The sequence below is a fragment of the Catharus ustulatus genome, chromosome 1 (assembly GCF_009819885.2).
Source record: "Catharus ustulatus isolate bCatUst1 chromosome 1, bCatUst1.pri.v2, whole genome shotgun sequence".
NCBI classification, from domain to species: Eukaryota; Metazoa; Chordata; class Aves; order Passeriformes; family Turdidae; genus Catharus; species Catharus ustulatus.
Genome location: NC_046221.1, coordinates 43,377,654 through 43,393,108, shown reverse-complemented (window position 1 = coordinate 43,393,108; position 15,455 = coordinate 43,377,654). Strand labels below are relative to the sequence as shown.

General features: G+C 44.7%; 1 protein-coding gene across 1 annotated transcript in view; it reads left to right on the top strand.

The window, feature by feature from the left end:
* Positions 1 to 659: 659 nt before the first annotated feature.
* The window catches only part of TRIM71 (tripartite motif containing 71), a 55,992-nt gene continuing 41,196 nt past the window's right edge, over positions 660 to 15,455 (top strand). The window contains exon 1 of the mRNA XM_033069805.1: positions 660 to 2,010. Coding sequence (XP_032925696.1) covers positions 1,126 to 2,010 — 885 coding nt within the window. The 5' untranslated portion in view covers positions 660 to 1,125. The remainder of the gene's footprint in view (positions 2,011 to 15,455) is intronic.

Genomic DNA, 15,455 nt, shown 5'->3' with positions numbered 1-15,455 from the left:
GACCGGCCGGCAGCAGCCGCCCGAGCCGCCGGGTACCGCGTGTGCCGGGGCTGCTGCGGGCTCGGCGCTGCCCTCCGCGGGAAGCCCCGCGTAAAGGAAGGCGTCCGGCGGGAGCCGGGACTCGGAGGCGAGAGAGGGGTCTGCCCTTCTTGGCCGTCCTCGGAGCCCTTTTATTCTTCCCATCTCCTCCTCCGCGTCCCGCCAGCGTGAGTCTCTGCCGGTGGGGTGGGCACCAACGCCGCCCTCCATCCCCACCCCCCAGTCATGCGGTGGTGGAGCAGGCGTCGGCGGGGGAAGACTGGAGCCGGAGAAATCTGCCTGGCCACTGTGTTTCAGTGCCTCTCTCTCTCCTAGAGCTGCTCTGGATTGCAAAAGTGGAGGGGGGAACTGAAACGAAATTTCCCCTTCCCCCCCGACAAGCACAGGTTTAAAGGAAAAGAGGAAAAAACCCAACGCCCCAAGAAGAGCGAAACTTGAGTTAAGCCCCTGCTGCCCCCCCACCCACCCGGCCGAGAGGGACTTGCACTGCCTCCCCGACCCGGTTCTGTGGCCGTGGGGACCGGAGCCGAGGCCGGCGGACAGAGTTCGGTCCCGGCTGGATGCGGCGGGGACCGGGCGGTCGGCGCCCATGCACTTTCCGTTGAGGAAGAGGACAAGTAACCAAACCACGTTGTCAAACTGCTGACCCGAGGGGGAGATGAGAAGACTGTGTGAGGTATTGACTGATCGGGGAATCGATACAATTTGTCTAATGCAACGGGGGATCGGGGGTTAAGTACATGAGAGGGAAGAGAGGATCCATTTACTGAGGGAGAACGGGACAGCTACACCTTGATACCAAAAATACTCCCCCCTCCCCGCAGCAGCAAGCCCGGCAGCAGCGAGGTACGAGGAGAGAACCCAGCTCCCTGCAGACCGCCGCCGGATCGATGACACCGTATTTGCAAAACCGGCCCATCGATCCCACTTGGCAAAACGACTGATCGATGCCAGCTTGCTCGTAAGCTGCTTGCAGAACTACCTTCTCCCCGCGCCTCTGCTCTTCCGCCCACTTTTTTTTTTTTTTTTGAGAGGGAGGAGAGACACGTTTTTGCCCCCCATCTCGGGGAGTCAGGCCCATCGCAAATGGCTTCGTTTCCCGAGTCCGACTTCCAGATCTGTCCACTGTGCAAGGAGATGTGCGGCTCGCCGGCCCCCCTGTCGTCCAACTCCTCCACCTCCTCGTCCTCCTCGCAGACCTCCAGCTCCTCCGGGGGCGGCGGCGGCTCCTCCTGCGGGGGCCCGCCGCGGCGGCTCCACGTCCTGCCCTGCCTGCACGCCTTCTGCCGCCAGTGCCTGGAGGCGCAGCGGCACCCCGGCGCGGGGGACGCGCTCAAGCTGCGCTGCCCCATCTGCGACCAGAAGGTGGTGATCTCGGAGCCCTCGGGCATGGACGCGCTGCCCTCCTCCAACTTCCTCCTCAGCAACCTGCTGGACGTCGTCGTCGTGGCGGCCGCCGCCGACGAGCAGAAGAACGGCCGCGCCGCCGGGGCCGGCCCCGCCGCGGGCTCGGGCGGGGGCGGCAGCGGCAGCGGCAACAACCGGCACCACGGCCGCCCGCCGCCGGGGCCGCCCCGCGCCGCCGGCTCCTCGCCCGCCGCCGCCGCCTCAGCCGCGCCCTCCTCGACGTCGTCGTCGTCGTCCTCCTCGGGCGGCGGCGGCTCGGCGGCCCTCCTGCTGCGGCGGCCCCACAGCCGGCAGGGCGAGCCCCGCTGCAGCTCCTGCGACGAGGGCAACGCCGCCAGCTCCCGCTGCCTCGACTGCCAGGAGCACCTGTGCGACAACTGCGTGCGGGCGCACCAGCGCGTCCGCCTCACCAAGGACCACTTCATCGAGCGCTTCGCCGCCGGCCCCGCCGCCGCCGGCCCCGCCACGCCGCTCGCCCTCAGCCCGCCCTACCCCGCCTCGCCGTACAACATCCTCTCCGTCTTCCCCGACCGGGCCAGCTACTGCCAGCACCACGACGACGAGGTGAGCGCGGTGCGGGAGGGAGGGAAGGGGCGGCCGCGCTGCCGCCCCTGGCCGGCGCCAGAGGGCCCCCGCCCGCATCGCTCGCTGCCGGGCGGCGGCGGGGACCGGGCGCGGGGCTGGGGACAGGGGGCAGGGCTGCCCCGCCAGTGGCTGGTGCGGGGCGTGGGAGCCGCGGACACACCGGGGGAGGGTGGACGGCGAGGCGGCGGCGTCCGGGGCGCGCCCCGCTCCCACCGGGCGCTGCTCCGCGCCGCCGCCCGGCAGGAGGAGATGGAGGAGAAGGAGGTGAGCCAGGGGTGCTCTCCGCGAGGTGCGGGACATACTGTCCCCGGAGGCGGCCGGCCGAGCCCCGGTCTGCCCCTGAACGACTTGCAGCGGGGGAATTGGGCTGCTGCGGGCGCTGTGCCCCTCAGAGGGAGCTCGTCGGGCGCGTACCGAGGAGTGGCGGGGCCGTGGAGATGCAAGAGAAAAAGTTGGGTGCCCCCAGAGCCCCAGTGCTAAGTTAAACTGGTTTGTGGAGTCTGCTTTGCACAGCCGTGCTCGGCATGTAACCCGCTGGAGAAAGAAAAACGAATAATGTGTTGAGAAAAGAACACCTTTTTGATTATTTATTTATAAATAAATAAAAGGTGGTGGAAAAATTAGCAGAGATATTAATGCTTTCATGTACCAGCTACATCTGCTGCTCTTGCTTTTGTCTGTTTCTGTGGTGGCAAAAATATACTGATGCAAAAACAGGAACTTGCTCTATGTGGTGTTAATTTAAAACGCTTTGGCTTTGCAAGTTTTGATTCTGGTGACCCTAGCTACTGTTTCATACATCTCAAAAGAGGCAGTGGCATCTTCAAAATGTACTTGCAAGTGTCTTAAGTTTCATCGGGATTGTTTCTTGCTGTGATAGTTTGAAACTTGGTTTTTCGTTTGAAGCTGGAAAATGGCGATCTGCTGACTTTCCCCTTTTGCTCTGGGGGTCAACGCGGTGGGATTTTGCTGGAATTTTCCAGTAACCGGTGTTGGAGGTAGTTTCCTCCCAGAATGAAATTGGACAGCACAACCAGGGGCTTCAGAGGAAAACCTGCCTGAGGACAGGGGTAGTACAAGAGTTTCCTGTGGGGTGCTTGCTTTAACTGATACGTGAAGGCATTTAGCCTAGGGAAGTGTGGCGATGCCTTTGTCTTCAGTTTTCAGGGACACTTTTTTATCTCCTTCAGTGCTGCTATAGCTATGAAATAATTCTAGAAATGTCTGGCATTTTGTGTTTCTAAAAGTTGCTAGTGGCAGAGGACAGATGGTATGAATTCTGTGGAAGAAGAAAGGTCTTAAAATGATGTTTGGGGGACATGAAGTGTGATTAAAGAGCAATCGAGTTTTTAACAAAAAAAGTAACCCAGGAATGTTATGGCAACTGGGCTGCCTACAGCTTTTTGTGGTATCTCAGTGTCTAAGAATGGGCTTCCTAAAGCACTTGTGTAATACTGAAAGCTGGACTGAAATGAGGCATGATGTTCTTAAGACACTAGAAGAAGCAGTCTTTCTGCATTCATGTTGGAGTACAACTTAGGTCTTGTGGTACAGGCTAGAAAGCCCCTAGTTTTTGTGTTCGCAGTAGGATGAAAGTTTTCTTGGAGTGTGTAAAATGAAACAATTGAGGGCTTTTGGCCATAGCATAGAATATCCAGCTTCTAATGCAATGTGTTCTTCATCACTTATTAAAAGAGTAGCTGGGATAGGAGCTCCAAGGTATTTTGTGGACCTAAAAGCTTAAATTGCAAAAGGAAAAAAGGTATTCTAGCCTTGCTTAAACTGTACGGCTTTTCTAGAAGTAGCTTCTGAAAAAGCCTAATTTATTTTACATAACTAATTTTACTTTCAACAGTACACTCTGGAAAGAGAGCACCTCTCAAAGTATTTGGTTTGGGTGTTCCTGTGTCCTGTAGACCTAGAAATTGTTTTAAAACAAGTAAGTATTTTCAAGCCTTCGACTCCTGTTGAGAAAGGCTTTTATTCTGCAAATTAATGATCTACTACTGTTCTTGATTAGTTCGTTTTGGTGGCTCCTTAATGTGGGTGTGCCTGATCAGTACTTGCAAGTATTTATTCACTCAAGGGGAATTGTTTGGGAGAGACTGTTGGGAACAGTTTGTCCTGTAAATCTTTATCACTTTGGCTAAAAATATGGGTGAGGTATACAACTTTTTTTTTTTCTGAGAAAGGGTGGCTGCAAAACTGTGAGGGTTATTGCTTGTTTAAGAATGCTATTTACAGCCTCATAAAAGGAACGATAATAGAAAGGCAGCTTTCCAGGAGAGTACTTAGTGCATCACTTAAGCACTTTGTTGGGCTAATAGTGTAGAAACAAACCTAAAATATGAGGCAGGAATGGTAGCCTGAAACAATATTAGTAGTTAAAAATTCTGTTTCTGCTCAGTATGTGAGAAAAGCTGGTGAGCAGGATATTCCCTTGGATTAATTCATGCAGGTAAGATTTGGGCATAGGCAGATCTCATCTGCAAGTTGCTGGAAGAGTAGTTCTCTTAAATGCAAAGTTGTCCTTCCTCAGGATATATCCTTCTTACCCTGTAATGAGGAGTTTGGCCTAATCCCTGAGGGTTTTCTGCACAAAAGTTGTTGGCTTCCTTTATGCCTCCTTGTTTAGAACATGATACTCCTGTCCTAATATTGCTACTCATTTGTTGCCTTTCGTCCTGTTCCTCTCCGGTCTTTCCACCCCTTCTTCTGGGAATCACTGTCCGTTCCCCATAATTTTCCCTCATTCCACCTCCGTTTTGAGACTCCCTCAAGTGAGAAGGGAAATAGCACCGTGGGTGGTTGCTTACTGGGTGTTCCAAGTCTTAAAACAAGACTACACAATACACATTTGCCAGACAAGAGCAGTGTAGTTGCTCATCCTCGTAATGCAGAGAAATGCAGATTTCAGCTCTTAACTGGGATGTCTGGTATAGTCTCTTTTTAGTTGAGATGGTTCTGGTCTCAGTTGAGCTGTTGATTGCTGTTGTGTGCTATGAGTATGCAACAGTCCCTGAAACACAGAATATTGACTGTTAGAGCAGTGGCAGACGTTAAAGAGGGTGGAATCCTGAACACTGCTTTTCAGATCCACTGCCTGCAGATACTACTGTGGTGCATGGAAGAAAGTGAATAAAACTGCTGTGGGATGGGGGGAGAAGCAAAAGCAAGTTCTTATAGGGCTGCTGTTGAAATAGTCTGGTGGTTTCTTACCAGGAACCTCCTTGTCTGATGTAAAATGCTATCATGGCAGCAGGGAAAATACTTCATTTCAGATGTTTGAAAGTATTCTACAAAAGTAACCGTGTTGCAACCCTGATAATTTTTTTTTTGTCTGGCAGTGTTTTTTGTATGGACAGAACTATTGATGCTACAGTAGCAACTAGGTGTTATTGTTATGAAAACCAACGAAAAATATTTTACTTTAGTCTTACCCATAATTAAATCAAATATTCTACCTGATATGTCAGTGTGTTCTTGATTGCTTTATCTGACTGAAAGAGCACCTCTGATTTTTCTGTTGTTGGAAGTATTAATAGGCTGTAAACCAAGCCATGATCTTAGAAAATGTTGGAACAGCTGTAGGACACTTGGCTTGTATTTATAAACTGTCTGGATTCAAGTGAGTTTGCAGAAAGTGGAAAATGCCACAAGTTGTAAGTTAAATAACTGAGGTTTCATTTATGCCAGAGCTCAGCTCCTTGTATGCTTTAATATACCACTTCATGATGACAGCAGTGGATGGTGGAAACACTTCAATAGCAGACTTCTGACACTTTCTAGGGAAAGTGTGGAGTCGCCACATTCAGACTGCTTAATGGTGTGTGACCCTTCTAGTTCTCATATTGCTCTACAGATTCCATTTTAGAAGTGGTTCTACCAAGTGGGACTACCAAGAAAGACATACAAGACAAAACCCTGTAGCACCACAGCTCCCTCCATTGCAAGATAGGATTTTAAAGGTCTTTCTTCACTTGCCCTTAGGGAAGACAGACTATTCCTTCCTTTTCCTTGCAGCAGGTTCTGTCTTTTGTCAGGTTCTTAACTGATCAGAAAAATTTACAAATGCTTAAGTTTTTTGCTGTATTAGTGAGTTGCAGTGGTTCATGGGGCTATTGGACACATGTAGAAAACACTCACTAAAATCAGATTGCTATGTTGAGTTCTGGAGTTGCATATATTCCTGAATTTCTTATCTTTTTAGATTACAAATAAAATGCATTCCTTCTTTTGTTTTACAGACTGTGAAAGATGTAGTTTTTGGAGGCTTGTACATGTATGGGGAAACATTCAACTGCATAGCTGTCAGCTGAACTAAAAGCTACTTACCTGATACCTTGACTAAATTTGCTGGTTGAATTTATGTCTAAGGTGTTTTTAATGTAGGGTAAAGCTGTGGTTTCACGATAGGGAGCAAGCTGTCTTTACATCTCCTGGCTACTCAGAGAATAGGAGATCTCACTTTCTTCTCTGTTCTCAGGCTTGGCTGTGCACACTCAGGAGATGCTTCTGAGAGTCAGTTTAATTCACTTGACAGAAATTTTTTTTTCCCTTTTGCCAGCTCTGGTATAACTTTATTTTAATTGCAAACTGGACTGGTATGAGGGGAAAGGAGGAATAGAGTGGTTAGACAGGAATGGTAGGTTAAACGTGTGGTTGCTTTTGTGCAATGGCTTTCCATGCTGCCAAATGCTGAGCTGTGTTCCGTGGTGCTCTCGGTGCCATCCACCCACACGTCTGATGCAGAAAGTGTGCCCGAGTTCCTAGCTCCAGTTCTGCATCTCTTGCTCAATTATTTATATAAATCTGCAGTGTGTGGCACAGGCTTTTGCTGTTTCTCTTCGTAATGATTACGGGTTTTGCTACCTAACAAAGAGATTACGAATTTTAGAAGTGTATCTGGAGGCAGTGGTTTTAAAATGCGATACGTTGTGACTGCTAGAGCTTCAGCTTTAGAGAAAAATGTACACTTAAGCTAGAGAAATTCATACTTCCAATGTATGTAAGAAATTGCATATAATTATTTGTATGTATGCAGCCTTCTTTTATCATACTTACTGTTTCTTTTCTGATATCAAATGCACATAGAGGTGCCCATCTAAACACAGTGCTTCAGATTTGCTTACTGATGGTTTGTTTTCCTTTTAAATTTTTTCCTGATGAAGAAAGTCAGGGTAGTGAGTTACTTTGTTCATATGTGATTTATGGAATGTGGATTTAACATCCTTAAGATAAGAGGCTGGAATCATCTTTTTTTCCACAATATTTTTTAACTTGCAAATACTGTTCAGCTATCAGGTGTTAAACCTCTGGGATTACTCTGCCTTACCTTCCCTTTAGATGCCTCTTCCCCATCACATCTTTAGCTCCTGGCTCTTCCCTACATGTAGAAGTCTTTATTTAATGCCTTCTCTTTACTAAGATAATTTAAACTTTGGCGTTTAAAACAGCTTTAATACCATACTGGACAGAATCCAAACTCCCCCTTGCTTTGCAGTGACTAGTGTTGAAATCCGCTCACCATTTTAGGGTAAATACAGCAAACTTGTTAGGTTTTTCTCTTGGTGGTAATGATATTGTTACACTACTGGCTTAATGAAACGTTACTTCAGACAATTTCCAGTGAGCAAAAATTGGAAGAAGCAGAAGTGCCTTGGATGTCCAGGCAACTTTCATGGACTGCTTTTACTTAGAACATGTCTTTGAAAAACCCAAGAATATTGCTGTGTGTAAGGGTATTAATGCTTGCAGCAGGCTACAACACAGACCTGAGGTATAGTGGCTTCCCCTGAGAACATAAAACTGGAGATGTACATGCAATAAATAGGCATGAAACTCGACTACTGTATACCCATAATTTTTTAAAATTAGTTTTGTTAGAACTGATGCTTTGATGTGTATCTTGTAACTGGGAGAGAAGGTCTAGCTGAGTTTTTGCTTCAATTTAGTGATGAAATCTTGCATTATGTGTAGCAGTTTCTCCTTTCAGCTAACTCTTCAGAGCATGTAAACACACTTGCTAGACCATGCTTCCTTAAAGGAAAGCTACTTAGTTCCTCTGGTTTAAAGTCAAGGAGGTATCATTCCTCTTTCAATACTGTCTTGACCCAGTCTCTTCCTAGTTTTCCTCCCATACTCCCTTCCTTCCTGCAAAGTTGTTGGTGTCTTTCCATCAGACAAAGAATCGTGATGTGTTGAAAGCACAGATCTTAAGCAGCACGAACAATGCACTGAATGCAAGACTAATGTTACCACAGATAAGATTTCACAGAAGGGGTTTATTGTCTTCAGCTGTAATCCACTTACAAATATAATCTTGGGTCCTAATTATGTAGTACATAATTTTTACTAATGCTTTTAACCTATCATTCCAAGTCTTAAATTGAAGTGTAGAAATACTGGATGGGAGTGGGACTAGCTACTGCTTGGCAATCCAAGTATTGGTTAATGTAATGAATGGATGTCCCTGATGCTAAAATACATTGGGCATATTGACTTTGTTTCAGCTGATCTTCTCATGGGCTCAGCTGCAGCTCCTTCCATGGATTGTTTTCTCCTTTAGCTGGCTGTGTTTGAAGGAGGGCTCTGTGGGTGGGATGGGTTTGGTCCTCCTGACAAATTAAGCTTGTGCATCCAAATCAAGTCACAGAAATGAAACAAAAACCTGTTAAGGAATTGGAGCAATACTATCTGCCAACTTCTACCTTGAGTACAAAAGCTTCTTTACTATGTAATGTCACCTCTGACATTATTTTATCTTTCCTCTACCATCTTAAACAAGAGAAATTGTGTGGCTAAGACAGTAGTGAGCTGCTTTTCTGAAGTTCTTTTGATTCTCAGCTACTTGTTTCTTCCTCTGCTATCAACCCTCAACAAAATAAATTCTTTTCGGTTAGGGTCCGTAGCTACTAATATTTTTTAGCAACTAAAAATGTTGGCCAGCTTTGAATGGTCTATCTGTATAGCTTACTATGAGAAGGAATAAAACCCAGTACCAACAGATGAAGCTCATGAATTTGTTCGGGCATCTTGGATATGTGTCCAGTACTGACACAAGAATTAATTCATAGTTACATGTTCAGCTCTTAAGAAATAAGAGCTCTATTCCTGTTATTTTACTTGTGTATAATATGCATTGCTAAAACCCCAGGTGGTGAACTTGTTGGATAGGATAATGACTAGTTAGCAGTTTCCTTCATATGTGGTTGAAATATTTTTTAAGTGACTAAGACTTGAACTGAAAACTTCAAATGCTTATTGTTGTGTGGTTTTGTATGCTTTGTGCTGTGTGCCTCTGCACTGGTGCTGACTGGGAGAAAATGGATTACCTCCCAGCAGTAGGGAGGTGACTCGAGGCAAGCTCATTTGGATTGGCAATGGGTGTGAGTCACTTATCAGAGTTGGGTACTTAAATTTCTGGGGATTGAGAGATGTGCCTTGAATGCTACAGAGAAAACTATCTCAACTGAAGAAACATGTGAGTTGTCTGAACTAATTTCTGAAGCAGACAAATTAACCCAACCAAAGCTGACTGCTGTCACCTCAGCAGCTATGTTTTATTCCTGTTTGTTCCTACAGTGTTATCTCTCCTAAGATCACACAGGCAATTACCAAGGCTGCTCTCATACCAGTGCCTTCCAGGGATGTGAGAATAGCAAATGCTCGCCCTAGAATCTGTGTTGTGGGGGAGAATGGTGCTTTAGTGAGCTAAAGGTAGTAGCTGAACTTGTGTTGCATCATTTTCCCTCTAAAGTTAGTCTCCATGCATAAACAGAGTATTTTTACGGTGTTCTGTGAAGTTTGCTAAACCTTATCTTTCTCAGCTGATTGCTTGTATTACTTGCCCACCCCATATATTTTGTGGCTAGCCCATGTTGTTATAAACTACCATCTACTGTAAATACTTCCTTTTGCTAGGCAAGATATTGTGAATGTTCAGAACTATCAAATGCTGTGTTTGGCTGGATTAAAAGTCTAGCAGGGACCTGAAATTCAGCAATCAAACTTCAGTGTGATTCTTGAGTGGAAGTGTTGGAGCTTGTTGTTTGTTCCCCATGTCCCATGTTGTCTTGGGTTTTGTGGATTCTGTTTGGATGTCTACATACTTGCTGTCCAGAGTGGCTGGCATATGCTAAAAAACCAATGTTATACAGCCTTTTGTTCAGCTGCTCGAGGTTAACAAAAGGAAACTATTATTTAGGGTAAAATGTCAGCTATCAAACTTCAAACCCTTTTGCCTCTCCCTTCACTTCAGTGGTTCTTTTTACTCAGCTATTCACACTGTCAGACAGTTAGGTGTACAAAAAAAAACCCCCTAGCCTTAAATATTGGGTGCAGGCAAAGCTTGAAGCTGTCTGCATTATGGATGGCCCTTAAGCTTTGTAATCCAACCTAGTGCTGCATCAAGGACTAGAGAAATGCTGCTGTCCTGTGTCGGGGATGGTAGTGTGAAGCACCAGTGAGTGAGTTGCCTGGCAAGGATCTTCTGTAACATTGACTAATGCCGTGTCAGACAGTGGAGGGTGTAAGGGAGAGCCATCAGGCAGCTCCTGGGGTCTTGCTGCTGTGTCTTGCTGTGCTTTGGAAGTCAACTGTATAGTTCCAGGATGTTCTAATAAGTGCACGTGCAGCAGAAGGGGGTGTGTTACTTTGAGGAAGAACTTTCTTAGAGCACAGAAAGAAGGAGCAGCATGCCTCCAAGCCATCTTTTTTCCTCTTTAAAAGCAGTGCCGGTAAAGGGTTAAATTCCAGCCCCCTGCAGCACACCCCGCCCCCACCGCTATATATGGCGTGCCCAAAGGCACTGGAGATTTAATACATTGAAGTTGGAGCGTGAAGGGGGTCTGCAGCCTGCTAGACAAAGTCACTCAAATTTCAAGAATACTTGATCCATACAAGGATGTTACTTGAGAAAGGCATGGCTCCTCTGTTAAGGAACTGGTTGCCGAATGAGCCGGCTGAGTGTCCCAAACACAGCTTTTGTGGCTAGATGAGCAAACTGTAAACCAGACTTTCTTTAACTGGTGACTGACTGATCAGCAAGCTAGCTAAAGCTATTGTGAGAGCCAAACAGCCTCCCCTCAGAAAAATGGTTATTTGTAGGGGAAAATGAAAATTTTTGTTTCTCCCACTGAAATGCATGCAAGTCATGGATACTATTGTGCAGATAACAGTATGAGAACATTTAGTTGAATTGACTGAATACTAGATTGAAATAATGGAAAATATTTTCCCCTGGCTAGTTACTGTAGAAGTACCTACAGTGTTGCAGCTGTGTCCCAGTAGGATGTATTTGGTGTCAACTTCTGTTAAAGGTTTTTAAATGGATGGGCAAATACTGGATGGGAAGAAAGGAGGGACAATTTATGGAAGGGGGAAAAAAAAACCAAACAAAATTATCAATCAAGAAATGAGTACTGGAAAGAACAGTGGGTCTGGAGTGGATTCTACCCTGAAAGAAATAACAACCAAACAAGCAACAGTAACAAAACAGTAGGAATTGGAAAGGATAAAGTATGATAGAATTCCTAGAACACTGAGGTCCCACTCTTTCTAGTGCTGCTCTTGTATGTACTAAAATGATAAAGGGGGTAAGATTTAATACTGTCCTTACTGCTTCCCCTCTTGTACTTAATGCAATTGTCAGCGAGGGGGTGGATGTAATAAGCTCTGCCTCCCCCAATATCATGAAATCATTGGCAAGATTAGAATTAGGAATTGGATTAGAGTTGTAAATGGTGGCTGTTGACAGAGTTCCAAAAGGTAACTACATGCCCTCTCTTAGCGTGAAGGTGCTGTCTTCTTTCTGTGTTCCAGACAAACATGTATTTTAATTGACCATAGTAGCTCCTGAGCTCTTTTACCATTACTAATTTTTTCAAGGGCTCTGAGCCTGTTGCTAGATTACTGATGTATGGCACCTGAGCTTTCTGTTGCTGCAGCATGGCTCCCTCAGTTGAGTTACCCTCTGTGTGGTTGATGGGACAGTTCCTAGGGAGGTTCATAGTGGGCAGTCTAAGCAGGCTGGGCTGAGTTGGAAGCAAGGCTGAAGTGTCTTGAGCTGATGTAGATGGCAATTTGCTAGAGGGCTGTCCACTCCAAATCTCCACCCACTCCTGAGATGTGCTTTTTCCATTTGTATGTGCTTCCCAATGTATACAAATTTGATAAACTTCCTAAGTTTTAGGCAACTATGACTTGCAAAGGAAATACGACTTTATCTTCATGTTATTGCTTTTCTGGTAAAGGTGGAATTTTCCCACCTTTGCATTTTGTCAAAAGTAATTCATTACATGCCTCTGAATCTGAACTGTTCTCAGGAGCAGAGGTGTCAAGTTGGTCCAATTTCTTTGTCTCTTATCAAAACAAGTGGAAAGCCTCTAAGGCAGTGTTCTGCTGAACCTGATGGGGTACATGTGGACCCCTCATTCCAAGTGGCTTATTCTTCAAATAATATTTCCAGGGAGCAGTTGTGTGCTTTGATGTGGTTACATATTGGTACATGGTTAGTGCATGTTGGTACATTGTAGTAATAATTGAAAATTCTTTATGATTTAGGAAGCTAGGTCTTCTAGAGAACTAATCTCTAGAGATTTTTGCTGGAAGTTCTGAAGCACTGCAGTTATAATTAATATAATGTTGCATTTCATTTCCCCCCTGTAGGAGGCTTTGGCATTGACTTGGATATAGGTAAGGTCAGCATGTCTTTGCAAAGAATGGAGTAGTTGGATTCTGAGACTGGCCACTTGAGCTTGTAGTGGCATACTTGGGCTTGGCTTAGATCCAGAGGCTCTTCTTTCACTGGAACACTTCCTTGTCAGTCCTTTCGTTTCTTTTCCTATGCCTCTGAGCCACTGAAGGGAGTTCAAGTAGTACGTGATTACTGATAGTCTTTTACTGGTGCTCCTATCTTGTCTCTTGGCAGTGATGGCAGAAACTTTGTACACTGTGAGAACAAATAGGAGAACCATAATTTAAAAGTGCAGGTGTTAACATAAGTTTACTTTCACAAAGTAAGCAACAAAAAAACACCAACTTGAGCCATTTTTTAAGTAAACAGTTTCATTTTCATATCTCAGCCCTTAGATACAAGCAGTTAACTTACACTTTTCTTCAGAGAGTACCATCATTTTTATAGTTGTAGGAGTTACTTAGGGTGTTAAACTACCTAGAGCTTTATTTTAATTGGTTTCCAATTTGCTTGTCTAGCTGCAGAAACTTGGTGAGGATTTACTCAGCTGCCTCATTTGACAACCAGTTTCTTAGAATGAAGCCATGCCTTTCAATTAACGTCCTTGTAAATACAATTCATAGCACTTTTATTCTGTATACAATATCGCTTCTGACACCTGTTCTTAATGCCAGCCTGTGCCATCCAGCAGAGAACAGGGGCTGCTAAGGAGCTTCAGCTGTTGAAACTCCTCAGTGGTGTGGACCGAAGAGTTTCTCCTGTCCAAACCTGTTCATCTCACTTCCTTCCCCAGCTCTGCCTTAAACTTTGAGAGGGAAGCTGAATGACATTGGTACTTAGAATAAATTTTTGGTGAAAGCTGTAGTTGTGCATTTCATTATAAAGCATTCTTGTGACTAAGCTTCTGACTTCTAAAATGTTGTGGTAGTGCAGGTCACTGTAAACATGGAACAAGTGTTTATTCCTCTCAGCTATCCAATAATACACTTTTTCTGTTGCCATTCATTTGTCTTCATTATATATTGTCAGTGTATGCATGTAAACATCATTTTTATATAGTATTTATGAGGGTTTGGCTAGCATAGTAAGACCAACTTATTTTCTCCTAAATGAAAGAATAAATCTTGACAGTTAATCAATCTAGGAATAATGTATTGAACCAGTACCCTGTCAGAACTGCTGTTTTGTCTTCACCAATGTTCAATACAGCTGCTTCAGAAAAAAAGGAGAAAGCTGTTTGGCATGTATTTTAGAGTAACTGGTCTCTACAGTGTGTCCTTCCACTTAAATTTTTAAATTATCATGGGGAAACCTTGATTATGTCCTGTCTTACATTATTTTAATATTAGTTTTCTAATATAAGGAACAGGAAAAAAATCATGGTCTCAACTGAAAATACCATAAAATGCATGAAATTCAATATGATCTTGTCTACAGGAGAACACAGTATTTTCATCAATGTGTTTATTGTTTGAATTTTAAACTCATTTTAACACCATCCCAGGAGGAAACATAAAAGGGATCCCTTTTCACCAGCTAGTGGATAGATTGGAAAAAGGAAATGTTGTATATCAAAAACCAAGACCAAAATGAAAAAATAGTGATACCTCCCAACTGAGATTACGGTATGCTATCCAAATGTGCTGTCAGCAGGTGAGAAACTCACTGCCATGGAATGGTGTCTTGGAAATCTTGTTTGATTCATCTCGTTATTCCTCAGCATATGAGAACACAGTGTTAACCTCATTGCAGAATTCAGGTACATTTGTGTATGGCTTATCTGGGGATGGAAATCAGACAAACTACTTGGGGGTAGTGATAATCTCCCTCATTATAGCTCTCTCCTAATTGTCAGCTTTTTGCAGTTTATTCCTTCCTCTGAGAACAATTTTTGTTATATGTAGTGTAGTCTAATTTTGCTCCAAAGCTTACTCGTATGAGTTTTCCTTAAGGTGTGTGAAAAGAAATAGTTGACACCTGTGTTAGTGGATTCAGATTTTGGATATAGATGGGCAAATCACTTTCCATTTGGCTCCCCTGGCAGAGATATTTTGGCCAACAGCTACATAGTCCCTTGCAGAAGGAAGTAGTATGGGGAAATAATCCAAGGTGGCTGACACAGCTCCAAATCTAGTAATTTGTTTTGGATGCACATGTTCTAATGAAGTAGCACAAGTTTTTTGAGCAGCATGATGTGAAATGATATAAAATGCTACACTTATTATCTTGCTAAGAATGGAAATGCCTCTTCAGAAACCTTGTCTAGCCCAGGAAAACTGTTGCTAGTCATTCACTAGGAACAAATGGCTGTTGTTGGAAGATACTTTCCTAGATCAGTAAGAGTCAGAATATCATGGTGTGTGGGTTGTTTTTCCCCATTTCATGTATCTGGTTTTTTTCCAGGCAGGGGAGACATTCCTGCCAAATACATGTGCCATTGCTCTTTTTCTGCTACAGCTAGGTGGAAATGCTTTCAGAATGAAAGATCTTTGTAAATCAAAGTTTAAACAAACAGAAAGAAACAAAACCAGCCAAAACAAATTCTCAAAACACCCAGCTCTCATGTGGTTAAAGAAGCCACTTCTTGGAGTAAGCTGACTTGTTTCATGTTTGATCCCATATGGGGTTACGGAGGGAAGCTATTCCTCGAGTGCTTTTGTTAAATAAAGCTGTTGCCATGAATTAAGCAACGCTGCCCTGGAATGTTTCTGATCATGGTCTTGCAGAG